The following is a 21,641-nucleotide window of genomic DNA, read 5'->3' on the forward strand; positions in this document are numbered from 1 at the left end:
TGTCTACAGGCAGCTAGCTGAGTACAGTAAAGTGAAAGGAGCAAGTTTCTTAACTTTGAGCATCACCGACTCCTTCATCTATAAAAAGGGACAATAACAGCAACCATGGGAGGACTGAATGATGCCTAGCACAATGCCTGGTACTTGGTGTATGCTTGATAAACGCTGGCTACTGTAATTTTTCATATGTTACATTATGCTCCTACCAGGGCTAACATCATGCATTTAATCAACTTACATGCCAGTTAGCTTATTTCTATCTCAAGGTTACAGAACGCATCCCAGCCCCACTTATCTGGAAAAAGTGTCCACTGCACCTCTAGAATGGATGCTTAGCTCTTCTAATGTGGGGAGGTGGGCAGCGCCGTAAGGAATGGTTAAGGATTTTGACTCCATCATACGGTCTGAGTGTTACGTCTTTCAGAAAGGTGTTTGGGTGAGGAAACACGAGCTGGGGGACCCTTCCCTCATCAGCCAAGGCAATCTCGAGACACAGACCCTGAACAAACCTGGATTAAAGATCTGTAGGAGGGAGGGGGCTCTGGATGGCAGTTTGGCCAGAAGCCATGGTTGAGCTGACGCAGCCCAGTCCCACTCTTGCCAAACAGTTTCAGTCAGCATGAGGGCATGTGTGATGAGTCCTAGAGCAATTACACAGCAGTGTACAGAATCGAAAAGCATTCAAGGGCCGAAGGATGCTCGCTATGCCAGGCATCAGCAACACAGCCCTCTAAACAGGGACAGGAAACAAACCAGGTCCCTCTGTAGATTCAGTGTGTGGTCCGGCCATACCCCCTGGCAATCTCGAAGGCAGGTTGAGAATTCCCTTGGCAACCACGTGTGGTAGACTGAATGGAAATCTAGTCAAGTTTGGAACTGATAAGGCTTGGGATATAAGACCTTAAAGGGACACAGAGACAGTGGAAGAAGGATGAGATTCTGGGGATGGTTCTGAGCAGTGAAGGCCTTCACATACAAACCCCCAGGCCTCAGGACACTGACGGTAATGAAGACTAAATGTACGTATTACAGCAGCAAGGGTAGAATAAAAAAGGTCTTGTGCACCAATCTTAAAAGGGTTTTCTTTTCACTCATTAAGGCTATGATTATATCCCAGTAAGGGCTCTATGAATGAATGTATGCCCCAGTAATGCCATGAGGACAGTTATACTCTAATGCATATACTCTATATTACTCGTATTATTAAAATTGCAAGAAAAATGTACGATGATGATCACCTTTTAAAGATCTTAAAAAAGTAAAAATATATACATACAAATGCATTTTTATTTGTCTACGGCAAATAACTGGTTCATCGGCTGTGCTAGGGCAGTGCATATCCTCCAAATTAACAAGGCAATCTTCTCTCCAGCTCGCTGGTTGGTACTCTAAGCACACTTCATCATATGCCAACAACTTCGCCATTCCAAGTCATACCTTGCTGCTCATAATGCTTCATTCTTTAGGGTTCTGAACCCCTACACCAGCACATCCCAGCATTAACCAAGGGTTCCCGACTGTAGAATTCTAACACCCATGGTTACCTTCCTGCTGTTTTCCCTGTCTAGTCTCAGGTTGTAGATTTCTTCAAGTTCCTTTGGGCTAGTCTAAGAGTACAGATTTCAGTGCTATACAGACTTAGCTTAACTTTTTACCCACTTGTTTGACTTTGGAAAAATGACTTAACTAGACCCTCGATTTAACTCATTTGTAAAAATGAGAGTAATTTCTTAATCTCACATGTTTATTGCAAGGATTAATTTTATGTAACATACATGAAAACCTAGCACAGTGCTTGGCAGATAGACTCTCCCTCCACCCTCAGATCCCCTGCCCACACCTTGTATCCCACGTTCTGGATTTTTAAGAAATAAGAACAGACAAGAACCTGAGCCTGTGAGATCAGGATGGCTTGGCTTGCTTGACCTGACATCTTATCATGAGATTGACTTGCTTACTCGGTCAAGCTTGCAAGACTGTAATACAGTGAACGGAGGGTATGAACTTGAAATAAAAATATTTATTTTTACTCCACCTCATTCCACAAAGAATTTGATGCAGCTTGAAACCAATTTCAACAATGTAAATTTTATCCACCAGTGGTATTCTGAAGTTGAAGGGGGATAAAAAATAAAATTTTAATATTTAGTATAATTTTCCTTGGTATTGGGACCTAGAACACCATAGTCATTGTACATACACTTTTTTAATGTTAGCCAGAAACTTTTATTTTAATCCATTAAGCACAATAGGCACAATGCCTAAGGCCTATGATCTTTTCAAGGCCTGCAAAGTTGTTTGAAGTGTGATGAAAATTATTATTATTAGTTTTTTGAAGTATAATTGATGTGTGACATTATGTTAGTTTCAGGGGTAATATAGGTAGGGTTTTAAATAAAAACAAAGATGTTTTTGTGGGTAATATAGGTATGGTTTTAAATAAAAACAAAGAGTGTGGGGGGGGTGTGTGTGTGTGTTTACATGGGGTGGAGGGAGGGAGAGGGAGAATCCTATACTTTCTCCTTGGACTGTCTGGATTATGTCATAGCAAAAATACAATCAATGACCCTTTGATCAATGGAACAGGGTGGTGACAGGTACTCGTAATTCACTGTTGTTGGTGATTATTGACAAGCTGGTAATGATCATGCTGCACGGTGTCACTCATGCTAAGGGCATTAGCATTCTTTAAAGGTCAAAAACAAATTCTTTTAAAACTCAGAATTTCTTAGAAATCCAGGAAGCCTCAATTTTTTTAAAACAGGTTCACACTATAGACTAGGGACTATGTGAGACACTCAGGATTTCAGTTCTTTCCCTGTGTCTCACATTAAAATGATATTAATTTTTCCTGACTTAAATTCTTGGCTGTCAAACAAACTACGTGGCAAAATTCTTCCAGTGGGAGTATGAAAAGGAGATTCTGAAAGGTATTTATGTCTTTAGGAGGCCTAGGCAAAAGGTAAGCACAAACCCAAGGCAAATCTGTACCAAATCAAAGCAAAATTATACTTACTCTGTGACACTCTTACTAGCTCAGTCACACTAAAAACCCCTGATGTGACAAAACTGTCCTGGAAGCCCAAATGTCCTGGGGAAACAAAAACAAAAGAAGCGAAGTGTCATAAATAGAAGACATCTGACAAGAGAATTTCAAATATTAGTTTCATTGTGATCAAAAAATGTGAAGTCTAATTTCATATTCTGCTCTAGTTAAGAGTCACGTAGGAGGGTAGAGTCATTTAGTTATGTAGATGGTTTTTTGGTTTGAATCTTTGAATCTGGAGCTTATGGAAAGCTACGACACAACAACTGGGTGATTTTTGAAATGGTTAAAAAAAAAAGTTCAACAGGAAATCTGAAACAAAAGACGATTTAAAATAAATGGTTACCTTGGCTGACCTCTGAGACCTTCACAACCGGGATGAAAACAGCCTACCTAAGAATCAGCTAGGATAGCTAAATTCCCTAACAGTTTTTAAACATTGTTCTCTAAAGAAACATCTGATCTGGATTAGCTATCCATTCCTTCAAACCAAACAAGATTTAAAGATGTTACCCCTTCATTTCTACAGGTACCATAGCATGAATCCTTAAGAAGTCAGACTGCAAAAGACAAGCCCCAACCCTTGAAACATAAACACAAATTCTTTTGAGCACAAATAAAACTTTATATTTGTTTTGAGACAAGAGTTTTTTGTGGAGGGGTGGGTTGAACCTTATTTTTTGAGAAAAGATAATAAATTAATTGTTCAAAATGACTTACTCTTTGATTTCTGTATCTGCTTTATTTTTGCTGGATATAATGTCCTTTAAGATATCTGATATTACATCTAATTGTCAACTGCTTATTTATTTTTATGGTATATACAGGAACATATTTATAAATGGCAAGGAATACATAATTTATGAATGTCATTTCCCTCTCTGCCTCTAAAGTCTTCTGATTCTGAGTCTCACAGGTAGAACCCAGTTGAGGGATCTGTTTATAGGGCTAGTGTAATCTGCTTTAAAATTAGGGTCAAGGAAAAGTAGTTGGCTGAACGGATTTTTTTTAAATAAGTGTTCTTTGAAATAAGAAACATACTTTTAAGAAACGCAATGTAAGAAATAGGACTAGTCTGAACGTACAACAAACAATCAATAAATAAGATTTATGTTACTGATAAAAGCAAGATTTTGCCCACTACTAAAAGGAAGCAAGTTTACCTGTGTCATAGTTTATGCACCAATAAATTTGTTAAATATCATGCACATAAACACATGCCAAAAAAAATCACCATGCTTTGTAGAATTATAAATGGACCTAAAAATTATTCTTTTTCTTTTGGTTACATTGGACTTTTGCATAAGAAACATGTTTTGGCTGAGAATTAAAAGACAATTTTCAGTCGATTTTGATATCAAACATACAATCTATGACATTTTAGATGAAGCAGCTCTAATTTTTAGAATATACAATAATCATAACTTGCTTTTCTAAAATGAAATGGCACCATGTGTGGTGATGGATGGTAACTGGACTTTATTGTGCTGATCATTTCTCAGTACATACAAACTGAATCACTGTGTTGTACACTTGAAACTCACAGAATGTTTATGCCAATTATATCTTAATAAAAAATGAAAAAAAGAATCATGTATAATACACCACAATTTTTTAAAAAGGCAAAATTCATTAGAAGAAGTGCCTAAGAAATTTCACCTCTTAAAACAACCCACACCCAGGTATTTAGTTGACTTGACTTCTACTTGGTAAGTGCCTGAGGTGTTGTCTCTTGGGTTAAAAGAACTGAGAAGTAAAAATAAATAAATAAACAAGCAAATAAATAAATAAATATTTCTAACAAAGTCTTGGCAAAACAGCATAATATCTCTTTCTACTGTGACAACGTTAACATCACGTTTATCCCACAGACCATAACAAAGGAAATCCAACCACAACGTACATTAAGTTTGACTTAAGACCCATATAACAATAGCAAGGAAATTCAGAACTGAGTGGGAAAATCTGGGTTGATCTCCAGCTCTTGCTCATCTCTGTCTGCGTCACTTGCTTGCGGGCTGATACTTGTTTCAGTTCCAACCTGTGAAATTCCTTATTTTAAGGATGACTTAAAATGAATTTCTGAACAGAGTGAATGTGAACGTACTTTAATCCTGCCACCGGAAAAAGCAACCAATCTATTTTGAAAACTTAGTTTCGTTTAGCATAAGGACTTGGGAGGGGGAAACCTGAGTGTTCAACCATTCAAACCATCATCCTCTCCTGATTGTTCCCTTTCTTTTGTCCACCTCTTAAATACTGGTGTTCTCCAGCATCTGTACTCATCTCTCCTTATATATATATTCCCTATGTTATTTTCTTTATTTCCATGATATCAGCTACCAGGCTCGACTGTGATATTTGTGAAACTAGAAAAATGTTTGCTTGCTTCACCACTGTATTTAATACTTGGGACACAGCAGTTAGTAAGTGCATATTTGTTGAATCAGTGCATGAATGAATCTATAGGCCAATGACTCTCAAATCTTTATCTTTTGCCAAGATCTCTCTCCTGGGCTCCAAACCCATAAATCAAAATGTTTATTAGATATTTCTATCCAGATAGCCCACGAGTATCCTCAGACCAAACATGTCCAAAGCCAAGTTCCTTTTCTTCTCTCCAAAAACCTGTTCCTACTCTTTTGAATTCCCTACTTCAATGAACCATCCACTGTTCATCTCATTTTCTGTTTGGTGTCATCCCTGAATCTTGCCTCTTACAAACACTCACGTCCAACGAATCTCCACTGATTCCATTTCATACTGTTTCTTCACTCCATGTATATCTCCATCTCTCCCTTCCAACTGCGGCCCTGGCTCTTCCTACTTCTCACCAGCATGATAGGACAATCTCCTACATTCTCTGTCATCAGTCTTGGCTTCTCCTCTCATCTGCTCCCCACTCTGCAGCCAGAGCTGTCTCCCTGATGGGCAAATCTGATGATTTATTCAGCAAATACTTCTTGAGCACCTCCCGTGTGCCTGGCATTGGGCCAAGGGCTTGAGACACAGTCCCTACCTTCAGGAAATTTACAGTCTAGGATTAGACACAGCTGAAAATCTAAAACAAATGAATTATTTTAAAAATTATAAAGGGAATAAACAATATGAAGGAAACAAATAATAAAAACTTTAGAAACAGTGGCCGGGAAAGGTCTCTCTTAAGAGCTGACATCTGAAAGATACTAAGGAGACAGCCCGGAAAAGAAGGAGGAAGAGCTCTTAAGGCAGAGGGACTGGCATGTTCAAAGGCCCTGAGGTAGAAAAGAACAAGGTGTTGAGGAATCTGAGATAAACGCAATGTGTTCAGAGCTCACTGTCCTGTCAGAAATCTTGCAAGAGCCCCACAGAGTGTTCAGGGTTTAGTACAAACTCCTTCACGTGGCGTACGACCTCCACACCCCCTCCATTTTCCTCTTCAGGCTCATTTTCTATCTCTTGTCTTTCTCTTCCAGCCCTACCTCTTGGACGAAAGGAATACATGCTCCTCCCTGAAACGCCTTGTCCTTCATACCCTTTGTTTGTCCACCTCCTACTTGTCCTTTAAATCTCAGCTTTGTTGTCATCTCTATCAAAAACCTTCCCTGGTTACCCCCACTGCTGGCGAAGACTTCTTTTCTCTTTTCTCAATAGTCTCCTCGTGTACTAAACTCTAGCCTAGGACTTAGCACACTGAATCGTAATTTTGTCTTTTTCTCACGTTAGACTGTGAGCCCTCTGCAGGGAGAGAGAGCATCTTCTGCGTCTCCAGCCCTTCAGGTCCTAACTCAGTGTCTGGTATGCAGTACGCACTCCAGACATGCCTCTGAATGAACACAACTCAAATTGGGTTCAATATGCTTTCTTTCCTTTTTTATAAAAACGTTAACAGAACTTCTTATTTCTGTCTCTTTTTCTCTCTCACCTCTAGCAATGAAATCAAGCCAACGTGCACCTAAAAGCTATTAAAATAAACTATCAAAATAGTTCCTCCCAACTAAACAGGACAAGGACAGGATGGGCAAACCACTTAGACAAAGCTTCCAATCGAGATGGTGCTATCAGTTTCCCTGATGAGAAATGTCTGGGGTTGTCCTATTGTTGTGATTATGGTTAATATTTTGGGGAGACCAAATAAAAACACAGATAAAGGGCAGCATTATATAATGGACATAAGGGGCGGATCTAGTCCCACACTAAAGCTAGGATTTTGTGTCACCCTGAAAGTCACTGCAAAAATAACAATTGGATCCTCCTTTCCCTTCCAGCAACCTGCCTCCTAAAGCCATTTTAATAGAATATGTGTAATTTAGAAGATGAAATACATGTCAAGGTACAATAACCAGATAAATAACAATAAAGAGTAGAATTACTTCACAAATTCTGAAGCCACCATCCCTTTACAGTATCATGAGATTATCAGATTGCCTTGACTATCTCATGTTTATAATATGTCCCCAAGGAAAGGCCAGTGTAAACACTCCATGTAACTTTAAATGACTATGAAACTGGTTTTGTTCCTTCACCAATTATTTGGAAACCCAGTGATGAACTCTAGAAGAAGATAGCAACGAGAAATGAAACCTGAGAAATGATGGAAAAAATGACACAGCTAGCGTAATTACTAAGCAAACCTGAGCAGGTTAGTATTTCGTTCTTACTAACACACACCAAATCACAAAAATGACTTTCAGGGAAATAACACCAATCTTGGTGTTCTACTTTATTGCAAGATGAGAGAAAAACAGAAAAGACAATAAAAAGGCAAATTCAAGTACGTAATTCAGAATTCAGATGTTAGCACTAAAAGATCTTCAGATAGAAAGCCGATTAAACATTCCCAAAAGGTCCCAAGATTTATGTTTTGAATAGGGCCTCTCAGAAATGAATGCAAAACATATACTTTCGTTAAGTATGTCTTAGGTGAAAAGCCAGACTGCACACTGATCTGACTCTCTCCAATTCTGAACTACTGTTCAGGAGTAACTGTATAGGACATTGAAATAAGGAGCAGATTCTTTCTCATTTTAGATAAAATGGCTAAAATAGTTCCCTCACTGAAGTCTTGTTCAATGAATTTCCAATTACAGTACAGGTTTCAATACCTGGAGTCAGTCATACTCACAGTGGGGAGAGATTAGGCTTTCCAGAGAGGCAGAAATATAAAAAGCTAAATTCTGTTATGGGTGGTTAGGAGAAGCATCTCTCTTTACCTTGATGATATCAGCAGTTATTATGGAAAATGCCATTATATGGGAACCAAATCTTATCTCATGAAGGGACTGCACATCTATCTACCTCTTAAAGGAAAAAAAGTTCGATTTGCAGAGACACAGGTAACCTTGCAGAACCTTCACAGGTTAGGGAAGGAACAGACAAACCATCTGGAGGGCTGGTCTTTAAAGAAAGTTGAAATGCCCATGAAACAGAGTTAATGTATCTGAGGAGGAAAGTTTATACATGAGGTGGTATGTTTGTTTGTCCTGTTGGAAGAGCAAAAGCTCTCAGCTCTAAATTATCAAACCTCATCTGGCCAGTAGATGTAGGCCAACTGCAGTACACAGGTCATTTCACCACAAAGAATGTACAGCCCACCTTCCGTATAGGGGGTTCAGAACCTGTGGATACTGAGGGCCAACTGTGCCATTTTACACAAGGAACTTGAGCATCTGAGCATTCTGGTATCCACGGCGGTCCTGGAACCAACATCCACGCATATGGAGGGACGAGTGTATCTCTAGTCTGTTCTCCCACGGTAAACATGGTCCCGTCACTGGTAAGCCAGGCCAATGTCTGGGACTTTTCATGCTTGGGTCTGGGCTCCTCAAAGAGAAAAGAGCTCCCTCAGTGTCAGGCCATCTACATTCCAAAAGTACTCGGGACTGTCTGTGACATTAAGACCCTGAGCTAAATCCCAAAGACATTGCTCTCACAGAACTCACGTTCTCCTGCTCCTAAAGAAAAGTTGACCTCATCAACTGTTCCTCCCTGGAATTTTCATTCCTCCTTCGGTGAACTCCCCACTGGCTTATGAGCCGCGTGAAGGGAGGGAACGTGGCTCCTTCCTCTTCCCCGTCCCCCCAGTTCAGCCCATGCTTAGCAGCTGTGCTCAGTCAATACTGTTGAGTAGACCTTCAGCTTGACGTGCCTTCTGTCATAGGCTCTTTCTCTTTATTTGACAGTGATTTGTTTTCCTGTTGCCCTTCAGCACTCCTACAACAAACCAGGTAAGAGCAGGCTGTGTCTCCTGATCTGACAATGCCCACAGGGCTCAGCACAATCTCTGCTTCTAGGTGTGTAATGAATATTGATTCAGTGATTCAGATGAGCGCCTTGAGATACCCTCATTTAGTAGCCCTCTATAGCACAATGTAAATTATTTTAGCTTACGTCCAGTCACATTTTCCTTCTATACTTGTATTTTGGAGTATCTTAGAAAACAAGTTTTTTTTTTTTTTAAGGTGGGGTGGAGGTATATTTCTACTGATCTATTAAGCCCGAATTTTAATATTTTGGTCTGCAGACAAAGACAGAGCCCATGGGATGGGAAAGCAATAAGACAGAGGAAGCTGGGACCCTGAATGATGGTGTGAAGTGGAACCCCCCTGCCAACTTAGCCTGTCATCTGGAACAATTACAAAAAGAAAAATAGATTTTAATGTACTTTAACCGCCTATTTTTTTGGTCTCTGTTATAGCAGCCTAGTACTTAACCTAACCAACATAAGTGCCAGTCTTTCCCTTTTGAATTTAAAGTGCCACAAATTAGCAGCCCAAGGGCCAACTTCAGTCTGCAAACACATTTTGCTTGGCTAGCAGAGTACTAATTTTTTTTTTTTTTTGCATACAAAGGTTTTTAAACTGCGAGCGAGCTTACAAATATACCACACTCCCCAATACTCTTTATTGTATTTTATTTATTTAAGTGTTCTGTAAGGCCTTTATAGGCAAAGAAATTTGTGATGCCAGCTAGGTACCTTTTCTCCACTTTAATCTACTAGCACAATAGGGAGAGGATGCATGGATGGTTGGTGTGTTTTGTCTGATAATAAAGCCATCAGTATTTCATGATTTCTTCGAGAGTTAAGTTTAGATTTCTTAGCTAGGTATTTAAAGCCCTTCAAAATCTGGCCTCTAATACACCTTCTCAGCATTTCAGGTAGTAGTTCCAATACCACCCAAATACATACTCTCTGTGTTGCAGCCAAGATGTCCCACCTGCTCTTCTCCAAATACTGATATGTTCCATCCTCCATATCAGGGTTCATATCAGCACTTCCCAAACCGTGCTATGTAGAATAGTCCCCCAGAATGCTCTACCACAAACGAATTAAAAACAAAGACACAAATACATATTAAATAAAGATTTCCATAGTAAAATAAGTTCAGAAAACATTATCACACCCACCCTTGGAGAATGATGAGGAAAAATTACATATTAAAGCCTCTGAAAGTTCCTGCAATAAACAAACTTTCTTAATATCATTTAACTCACGATTTCCTAAATAATTTGACAAGGATTCCATTTGTTTTTGGCAAATGTTGTTCTGTTAATACACTATTCTGCTCCTTTTCCTATTTTCCCCATTTGGTTTATGTACCAATGTGCCAAGGGGAAAGCAGAATCTGAACTCTCTGAGCTAATTAATTAACACATTTAAGGCAAGGCTCAAGGATATTCTACGTCTTAACTTGCAATCACTTTAAAATATCTACATTAGGGAAACGGATCAAGATGGTAACAGGTATTATAAAGTTAAGCTACTTAGCTGAAAAATTTTTCCATAGAACAACTCTAGGTAGCATTAATTTTCATCAAAACCATAGCTTTCATTTATTCAGTATTTACTACGTGTTTGGCACTCTGCTAAGCACTTTAGTCATATTAGCTCTAATTCTTCCTGCAACTCTGTGTAGTTGGCAATATTCTGATTTTACAGAAAAGGAAGCTTAAGCTCAATGAGGTTGACTTGCCTAAGGTCACACAGCTAGTGGCAGAATTAGGATTAGAGCACAGGTTTAGTTCTCTTTATATAATGAATTTTATTGCATTTTAATCCAACAAATATAACGCTAGAGACTTGATTATCCAATCTAGCCCAGAGGCCTTATCACATCTTTTTACCAATTCCTGCAGTTAATAAGGGAAGAGTAGTAGTTCATTAAATTAAATTTCATGGTTCGACTTTACATAAAGAGGGTTTATGAATTTGAGTTACAAGTGATTAAGCATTTTATTAAAGGACTATGTCTAATAGATATCAAAACGCCTAAATAAAAAGTGAAAAAAGATTTTTACCTATTTGTATGTTTAGAAATACTGGATGCATGACATCACAGAATGAACTGGAAATGAAGTGATCTTAAAGATCATCTAGTAATGGAGTAATCATTGTGTCATAAAGAATTTTAGACTAATAAAATAATGAGGTTTGATTTTTAAAAAATAATTCATTAATATGTTTGCCTTCCTATAACTTCACCTCATTAGCCCCTGGAACAGGCAGAATAAATGTAATCTCCCTTCCATTTTGCTACCCTTCAAATATATGAAGACAGTCCCTGAGCCCCGCTCTCTCCCCCAGGCTAAACATTCTTCCCTTCATTCTTTTGTCATGTCAGCAAATTAATTTCCCCGTTGCCTCTAAACATTTAGAATTATACATATATTATACCTATAATAAGCAGAAATAGATATTTTGCAGGTGGACCCAGCTACAAATTAGCTTTGTACAAGAACAGAGAAACACTTGCTTTAGGGAATTTTTTTTCAAAGCACCGTAAAAAAAAAAAAAAAAATTTGCTTCATGTTAGAAAAAGTAAGTTCCAGTATATTAGCATAATAAGATTAGTATTTTATAAATATTTGAAAATTAATGTTTTGTTTTGGTTTTTTGTGTGTGTGGTACGCGGGCCTCTCACTGTTGTGGCCTCTCCCGTCGCGGAGCACAGGCTCCGGACGCGCAGGCTCAGCAGCCAGGGCTCACGGGCCCAGCCGCTCCGCGGCATGTGGGATCTTCCCCGACCGGGGCACGAATCCGTGTCCCCTGCATCGGCAGGCGGACTCTCAACCACTGCGCCACCAGGGAAGCCCAATGTTGTTATTTTTAATGCATCATAAACTTAAAAGTATTTCATAATTAACCTGGTTTTGAACTAAAAGGGGTTTTTAAGCAACCTTATTGTTTCTATGTTCTGAATCAAAGTTTTCTCTAAACTTGGACAGTAACAACTGTTAATCTGCAAACAGATCAAGCTATTTGTAACAGCTTCAGTGTCTGCTTATAAACTCTTACATATACTAGAGAGAAAAAAAAGGAAATGCATTCTCTGAATACATCAGAAACTGATTATCTTAAATGAAACAGACATGAAACTGTATCACCCGAGGGCTACCCTGGTTTATGGATGTAAAACAGAAAAAAAAAAAATTAATGCCCATCATTCTGTTCTTCCTTTTTAGGTTTAATTCTCATTGCTGTGAAAACATTCACAGAGAGCCCTCTTTGCTAAACCACCTGAGGACACATGCAATGACAAGGAAAGAAGATGACCAGGGGCCATGTGCTAATTTTAAGACACTTAACACTGATTTTGGTTCACCAAGCATGGAAAGAAAAATCATTGATGAACTGAAGCAATATATTTAAAAAGAATTCTTGCAATGACTTGTCCAAGACTACAAAAAGAAAAAGAAAATTACAAATAGGTAGGTGCCATTTGCTAAATATATAATAAAATTAGTTAATGTTTAGAACCACAAAATACAAAGAGCTTCCATCCTTTATAAAGTCATTTGTTTGTGCAATTCCTACTCACCCAGCAATTACTTAGCTACTGATGCCATAATTCACAGCATTTATTAAATTATAGGATCTATATTATACATTTCTGCAGATACCACGGCATGCCACAAATTGTGCAGGCCACTAGACTTTGAAGTTCGCTGGCTCAGCACAAACACAAAGTGTTTTAGAAGTAGCAGAAAATTCTTTGTGAAATATAACAGAATGAATTAGACTGTTCAGGCCATGTCGTGTTAGCACAATGGGGGAACACTTTTAAGACTTTAAAGTCGTGTAATACAATTCTAGCCTGGATTTTTCTTGTTAGAAAAAGTAGAATGGGAGTGATTGGAAGAGAAAAGGGCCAATATTTGACAACAGAAATCAGCATAACCTTTTAACTGCAGCAGCCATGGGTGACTGCCCTTTGACCTTGAAAGATTATGTGGGATTTCAATGACAACAGCTGGAAGTGAGCATGTGTGAATGGAGAACACAGATCTGAGGCCTGGTACAAAAGGCTGCACAATCTCTGCCCAGATCAGAGTGCTGATTAGAAATTGTTTCCTGGTCCTGGTTTAATAGAGTGTGATAATGAAAGTTGTTTTTTTTTTTAATTCTTCCAGCAAGAAATCATTGGTAGATTTCTTCCATACCTACTCTCACCCTTCAGCCCCTCAAATCTTCTGGGCTTCTATTTATAACAGCCCCATCTTTCTTAAGGACATAGTTAAAAACAAAACTTTGTTTCACAAGATACCTCTCACAGACAAAATTTCTTTAAGTTCCTGACTTCTTCTCCTGAGTTTTAAAATAACCTCTGGCATTTCACGCAGGGTATCATTATTTTTTGTTTAAGGATCTGTCATACACACACACACACACACACACACACACACACACACACCACACATGCACACACACACACAACTTAAATGAGAGTTCAGTGAAAGCAGGAACTGTATCTATCTCATCTTTTTAATTCCACCATTTATACAGTGATTAGCATATGGTGGGTCCTCACTATATGTATGACAATGGAACACAGAAATGAAGTATTTATTCTTATCCATTTATTCTTTTTATTCTTCTTGGGATATAAAGGTAGGTTCCCACACAAACATTTAATAATATCACCTTTTTCTTCAACAATTTTCACATATAAATTAGCAATTTTTTGTTACATCTTTAGGTATGTTTACTCAACAAGAATTTATGAAAAAGATGAGTTAATTACTTCCTTTCAAAGATAAGGTAACTTAACTTAGTAGATATAGAGATTTGACTGCTTGGTGAATGTGGTCATTTTGATCCATAAGACCCTCAATGAATGACATTCATTGAGCTGAAATGTACATAAACTGATGCAGGTGCAATCTCAAATTTCTATGCGGAATCCCCATACTTGCTGACATTGTTCTGAAACCACCCGAACGATGCCACATGATTACTGAAAGAACACTGAGTTATGACTCATTTATGTTGTTTTGGTTTTACCATACACTCTATCTTACCTTCCATTGCTCTGGATTTTGCTAATTTCTCTAGCTCTGGATTTTGCTAATGACTCTAGTTTCTATATCAAATGAGCAACTCCTTAGCTTCAGTAGAAGGGAGCCTTTCCTTTATGCAAATAATACCCTGACTTGGGCAAAAACCAACCTGGCTGTGCAGCGTGAGACAAGCAGAGGCTGGTGAAATTGACTTCCAAAGCAGACATGGGTTGTCTGCCTACATCCTTCTATAGCAACTCTAGATGTTATTCCAAACAAGCCACGGGACAGATTGTTTTTCAGAACAGACCGAATCCATTTGCTGTTTCAAAATTCTATAAACAGAGTATTAAGGAATTCAATTCCCACAGCAACTATATGGGCGTTGGCTTCAGTTTTATGGGAGTTTCTGCCAAGCTCACATACTTGTAGAACTATTGGTTTAGAGTGTCCTTTGCAACCCAGAGCAGGAGGGATCATTGTTTGTGATCTCAGTTCACTTTAAGGACTGGGTCTTGCTGGTGACAGGTACACATGATAAATGTTCCAGAAGCCTGACCTAATTTCCCTTGAAGTGAGTGTTTTGCTAAGAACATTCCCTCAAAGTGTCAGCTTGCAACCAAGGATTCAAACCTGCTAGTGTCCATTCTTCTTAGCGAGTTATTACCATTGCTTTGAAAGTTCACTCAAAAGGAAGCTAATTCTGCCTCACTTATCAAGCTTCTTCGAACTTACTTTTGCACTTAAATAAGTTATATATTTAATGTAAAATAAGTAATTATCAAACATACTCAGTTTCATAGTTTTTAGTTGTTGGTGATCAGAAAAACAAAACACTGTAGGCTAAGTATAAACCAAGGTGAACTTGCAATGTGTCTTTTCTCTTGTAAAGGGATCAATATGGCAACATGTTCATTCATCTTGTCTTTCAAAAATTATATTTGCAAGGTATTATTTACATATCATATAGTAGTAGGGAAAATATTACAGAAATCGGAATCCCAAATGTCCTAAGCCTCAGTTTCTGTAGTTGTAAAATGGCACTAATGGTTGTACCTACTTTAAATTTGCTGCTAGGAATAATGAGATAATGTATTTAAAATATTTGGCCAAGAACCTAGAACACAGAATGTGTTCAAAAAATGATAGCTATTATTATAATAATAAATCTATTCTTTATATCTTAGATGTTGATCAGATAGAAAAATTTTAAAAGAAACCGGTAGAAATAACTATGTTCTTTTGATGTGGAATAATAAATAATGTAATATCCATATAAAAGTTGTGTATACAAATAAAAATGATATAATTTTATTTATAATGAATTCTTGAGTGGAAATGAAATTATTTTCTAAAGCAAGCAGCAAAAAACTTATTAAAAACAAATCCTCTAGCATTTCTCAGGTTTTTCTAAAGTGAGATAAAAGCAGTACTTAGTCTCCCAATTGTTCTAAATAAACTGAGTGCAAGTTTTAGGAATCTGATTCCTATATTTACTTATAAATATATTTATTCAGAATATTTGTAAAAATATAATTATTTATAATTCCTAAAATAATTTTAAATATAGATTTATTCTTTAAATGCACCTTAATTATCTACATGGGCCGAGCATTATCCTAGGTATAGGGATACAAATTTTGGTTTCATATCTTGGGGGTGATAACTGTAGAGACTCAACCAAGAAATGGACCCTAGGTCAATTTTTTTCCAGTAGATCAAGTTTTACCTAATTTTTCGATAAACAATAATTAGGAGTATTTAGAGAAAGAGAGAATGAAAAATGGCACACTTATTTTGCCAGTTACATTTTACTTTTTTAAAGAATTTTTAAAGAATTTTGGTTTGCTAAAAATTCTTATTGGTAACTAAATGCAAGCTGCATGTTCTAGAAAAGAGGTATTTAAAAATCTAATTTTGTTTTTCAGTATTTTCCAGATGAAAACTATTTAAACTTTTTTAAACGTTAAAATATTTTGGATGGCATAAAAATGCCTACAAAATAAGCAATATTAACATCGAATGTAGAAATACCTTTTTGAAATGAACTACCCTCAATCCAGAGCCTCCATACTTCAGCTCCTTACTTCAACATAGACAGAGAGCCATCAGAAAGCATCATTAAAGGAAGGGTCTTAATTCCTTAGAGCTTTAAATCAATGCTAAAAGAATCTGTCCTTTTAGGCAGAAGAATGATGAACATGTTTCCCTTTACTGACCTTGATCACTGAAGCCCTTCATGATGCAGGCCATTTCCTTGATTTTAGGGAAAACAGAACCTTTGTATGACTCACAGAGTAACCAGGTACATCTTAGACCTGGCTTTAACTAAGCCAGAGCACTGAGTTCTTCTTCGAATTTCTGCAGTGTTTCTCCTCAGGGTTATCAGCATTTTGAGAGGGATTCCTTCCAATGTCCAGAACTACCTTGTATGCTGTGTAGGACACTTAGCATCCCTGGCCTCCACCAACTGAATGCCAGCAACATCCCCTCCTTGTGAGAACCAAAAATGCCCTCACACGTTTTGAACTCCCCTCAAGGGGGGACATTTGGTCCTTTGGTGAAAAATATTCTCTAGTGTATAAACACTGTCTTACAAATCTCATTAGGTATTTGATACTACGTAATTTTGCCCTCTACTGAGCTGACTTATTTGTCTCTATAATTAGAATGCAAACTCTTGTAAGCCAGGGACTGATTCTTACAATTCTTTTGAAATTTCACTTCCTCCTCAGTCCTGCCCTCTACCCCTCACCCTTATCCAAGTATCTACTTCGGATATTACAGTTAGAATTTGACTTTTTAAAATTATATCAGAAATACTGTAAGTTTTGTTTTGTTTGGGGGGCTCTCATATATATGGTCCATAAATATAAAACATATTTTGGCCTTTCTGGAAGAGTCTTGATTTCAAATATTGGCTCACTGGTCTGTATGTGTACGTGAACATATTGGCCAAGCCTCTCTGATCTCCTCTTGTGGCCGAGAAGATACATTCAACTGTTAATAAACTCCCAGGAACCCCACAAATAGTTTGTTTGTTCATGACAGTGTCACTGTACCTCAAGTCCACAGACTTTACAGAAATATGAAGTAACATGTAAAGCTTGAAGATAAACATCCATTCTGCTCTCTGCTCTCAGCGAAAGGATGTAGGTGAAATAAAAAGAGACAAAGGGCCAAAATGACCCAAGTCCCTATTGCTAGCACCAAACCAACTACACTATGAAAATAAACTAAACTAAGCAACAACAGGCTACACGCTGTCAACCAACCAGGAATTGCAATGACTGCCTTTGTCTCAAATGTTTGTTTTGAAGGAGGGCAGCTCCTCCAGCTCTCTCATTTTCTTCTTTAATCATTCTGATACTTTATTGAATTTTTCCAAAAGTAAGAGCCAAGGGCAGCTACCCAGTACCTGTGGCATGGAAGTCCTTCTGCTTTGTGATCACCAAGGTGCACTCCATTAGCTCCTTTCCTACCCCTAACACTAGGGGAGCTACAAAATCTTCCCAGGTTGCAGAACAGTCACAGGGCAGGTGGGAGCCCTGTGTGCATGCATGCATACCTGTACATATACGTACGTGTGTTTAATTTCGTTTACTCCCTCAAAAACCAACACAGAGAAAAGAACTTTCTTTTCAGATGTAAACTGTCAGGGGCACCAAATAATATATTTTTCACTAATGTAGGCATTTCAGGTCTTCAATGTCACCATTAGCAACAATACCACGAGGGACATGATTTGTGGCTAATTTGAACATGGAGCTCTTCTGGGCACAGCTGGTGAAGCCAACAGCATTCTGCTCTGTTACATAGTAAATCATTTGACAAAATCAGTAAGCTCAATGGCCAATTTCTGAGGTTCCAGCTACTATCAAAAGGGTTAGGGAGAAGTTAAACGTAGTTGTTGTTGTATTAAGGTGCTTTAATTATAAACCTAAAGTTTTCTCTACAGCCTGATTCATTAATTCAACAAATCTGTTGATGCCAATCTACGAGCTAAGTCTAGGTGACGAACTTGGAACAAATATTAACAAATTCCCTGTCTTCAGTTTAGCAAAAATACCTTTCAAAGAAGAACTAGTAAGAAGACTGGATTCACCTCTGCAAGGCCCAATTCAAATGTCATCACCTTCTGATTTCATTTCTGTATCCATAGAGCATCACAGGCCTCTACATTGTAGGCTCAATAAATATTGACAACTGTCTGAGAGAAGACGAGAGTGTAAGTGATCAAACTTATGGGGATCAACAAGGATAACCCTATGGGTAGGGAGCCAAGTGTACATGTTGGCAGCAGGGGAGATGGCAAGTATTACTGTAGATAAAGGTTGCCTTTTTTAATTTAATTTAATTTATTTTTTATACAGCAGGTTCTTGTTATCTATTTTATACATATTAATGTACATATGTCAATCCCAATCTCGCAATTCATCCCCCCACCCCCCTCTAACCCCCGCGCTTTCCCCCCTTGGTGTCCATACGTTTGTTCTCTACATATGTGTCTCTATTTCTGCTCTGCAAACCAGTTCATCTGTACCATTTTTCTAGGTTCCACATACATGTGTTAATATACGATATTTGTTTTTCTCTTTCTGGCTTACTTCACTCTGTATGACGGTCTCTAGATCCATCCACGTCTCTACAAATGACCCGATTTTGTGCCTTTTTATGGCTGAGTAATGTTCCACTGTACATATGTACCACATCTTCTTTATCCATTCATCTGCTGATGGGCATTTACTTTGCTTCCATGACCTGGCTATCGTAAATAGTGCTGCAATGAACATTGGGGTGCACGTGTCCTTTTGAATTATGGTTTCCTCTGGGTATATGCCCAGTAGATAAAGGTTTGAAAGAGTTTGTAGAGTTTCAATAAATTTGGACAATATTCTGTAAGTAATGGTCAGTCTTGAATCATAATTTAATGTATTATTATTATTATTACTAGGGGAATGTTGCCCATAGCTTATTATTTATGTTTATAAGACATGGTTCTCATTCAGTTACCAGCTTTGTGACCTTGAATAAGCTAACTAAACTTTCATTAATTTATCCAGACAACATATGTTGAATACCTATTTGTTCCAGGCACTATGGGAGTCATTCGGGTGTATATCTTTGACCTTTAGGTACTTGCAGTCTAGTCGGGGAGGCAGGCCAATATTGGAACAATTACAACACAACCTGATAAAGGCCCTGGTAGTAGAAGCAGACTCTGAGAGCACAGAGGAGGGTCCTAGACTAGTCTGGGAGGGTTAAAAAAAAAGGCTTCATGGAAGGGAAGTGATGTCCTGTACCATCCCCAAAGACCAGCAGGATTAACACTGTGGAGGAAAGTGGCACAGTTTCTTTGTGGGTAGGAGAATAACAATGGGGTGACGCTAGTGAATGTTTACTGAGTGCTCACTACGTGCCAGCTATTCTTCTCAGCTTTTCATGTGCTATTTTCTTACAATCTTCAAAGTGCTATGAGGTAGGTACTCTTCTGTCCTCATTTTACAGATGAGGCAATCGAAGCACAGAACATCATCTAAGCCAAAGGTCACAAAGATAGTAATTGACAGAGCTGGGATTTCAACTCAAGCAATCTAGCTGAAGAACCCATGCTCTCAAATCAACCATGGCACTGTCCGTAATTGCATGGATAAGAATATCTACTCCACGGGCCCAGGCACTGAGAAAGGGCTCAGCAGATGACGACATGATTATAAGCATCACTGTCACCAGTGTATACATACAAACCCCTGATCTGCAGATCTGACTACAGTAGATTTCCTTCCCACCAGATGATGGACTCAGTGGATTCTACCCAAACTGAAACTCCAGATCTATAGTCAAAGGGAAGTGTCCTTCACCAAACAACCCCGTGGGAAGATTAATTCTTCCACATCAGTACCACTAAAACCACGAGTTCTGAAAACAATTTGTATCCTTTAACACCACTTCCCTCTTACATCTTCACCATACATATGATTTTGATCCATCCTTGACTACTACTTAATTTACTGTATTTTTGTTCGTATGTGCAAGCTTAAAGCAGGGCCAACTTAACAGTGGAAGCTGTGAGTTAGCTGTCACTCGAGGGACAGAATTATTCTAAAAGTTACAAGTTGTTTTTTTTTTTCTATCAGTTGAGACTTTGAATAAACTTTATTGTAAAGAAATTCCAATTTAAAATTTTTTCGAGTAAAAATGTTGGGGAGGGGACCAACAGTGAATTACAGAATGCCACTAAGAACCACAATTTCAGAACGCACGTGGCTTTGCCATTCAAGTTAGGTAATAAAGAATTCTAATAAAGAACAAGCTTGGAGCAATGCTGATATCTATGTTTTCACCTGAGAGCCCGTTAAGGGATGTGGACACTGCATTTACAAAGGTCTGATGTAGACAAAAGATGAAGGAGATTATAAATTTCTTGCTTGGCCACGGTTTATCTCCATGAACTCTGTTGCCCAACACTCAAAGTGCAGGCCAATTGTGTACCCACAAGTTTACGTAGCCAGGCTTATCATTATCAGATATTTACTGGGTTGCCAGTGATATAAAGAATGCAGGCGTTACTGTGCAGAAGAGGTAACATATGGCTCTCCACACCTGGATGGCAGCCAACCTCTAGACAGAAGTGGGCTGCCTCTCTTCCTCAGGGAGGCAGCATAGGACAGAGCCTAGGCCTTGCTGCCAGGCAGACGTGCGCTCAGATCCCAGCCCTTCTCCACGTGCGCAAGCTATGCAAACACTTTGAGCCCCAGCTTCTTATTCTATTGCTGGAGCACGGATTGAATGAAATAATGCAGAGACCCCAGCATAGTACCTGTAGACATGGGAGACCAATGCAGTGGGTTCCATTTCCTAATATTAAGCTGATGCTATGCCTAGGCACCTAATATTTCAAAGGCGATTCCAAAGGGATGAGACTGAACAGTCTGGCAGGCCCTTTCTTTTTTTTTTTTCCACGCGGGCCTCTCACCGTCGCGGCCTCTCCTCTGCGGAGCACAGGCTCCAGACACGCAGGCTCAGCAGCCGTGGCCCACAAGCCCAGCCGCTCCACGGCATGTGGGATCTTCCCGGACCGGGGCACGAACCCGCATCCCCTGCATTGTCAGGCGGATTCCCAACCACTGCACCACCAGGGAAGCCCCAGGCCCTTTCTTAATGGGGACACTACTGGCATTTTAGGAAAGTTAGTTCTTCATTAGATGGGAGTATCCAGAGCATTATAAGGTATTTAGCATCCCTAACTCCCCCCTTTATTACTCCCCATACACTAAAGGGCAGTAAGATGCTTCTTCCCCAGGCATCTTCCCCTCTACTTGTCACCAATACCCCCCAA

At 38.7% G+C, this 21,641-nt stretch overlaps 1 protein-coding gene across 19 annotated transcripts in view; it reads right to left on the reverse strand.

The window, feature by feature from the left end:
- Positions 1 to 21,641, reverse strand: part of NFIA (nuclear factor I A) — a 390,456-nt gene that overhangs the window by 151,409 nt on the left and 217,406 nt on the right. For 17 of the 19 annotated variants that reach the window (XM_022575823.3, XM_089921805.1, XM_089921781.1 and 14 more), the window contains one exon: positions 3,017 to 3,091. The exons of the other annotated variants lie outside the window; for them this stretch is intronic. In XM_022575823.3, coding sequence (XP_022431531.1) covers positions 3,017 to 3,091 — 75 coding nt within the window. The remainder of the gene's footprint in view (positions 1 to 3,016; positions 3,092 to 21,641) is intronic. 19 annotated transcript variants of the gene reach the window in all.

This window comes from Delphinapterus leucas, chromosome 1 (assembly GCF_059928025.1).
Source record: "Delphinapterus leucas isolate spDelLeu-1000000601 "Yukka" chromosome 1, BTC_Dleu_Yukka2, whole genome shotgun sequence".
NCBI classification, from domain to species: domain Eukaryota; kingdom Metazoa; phylum Chordata; class Mammalia; order Artiodactyla; family Monodontidae; genus Delphinapterus; species Delphinapterus leucas.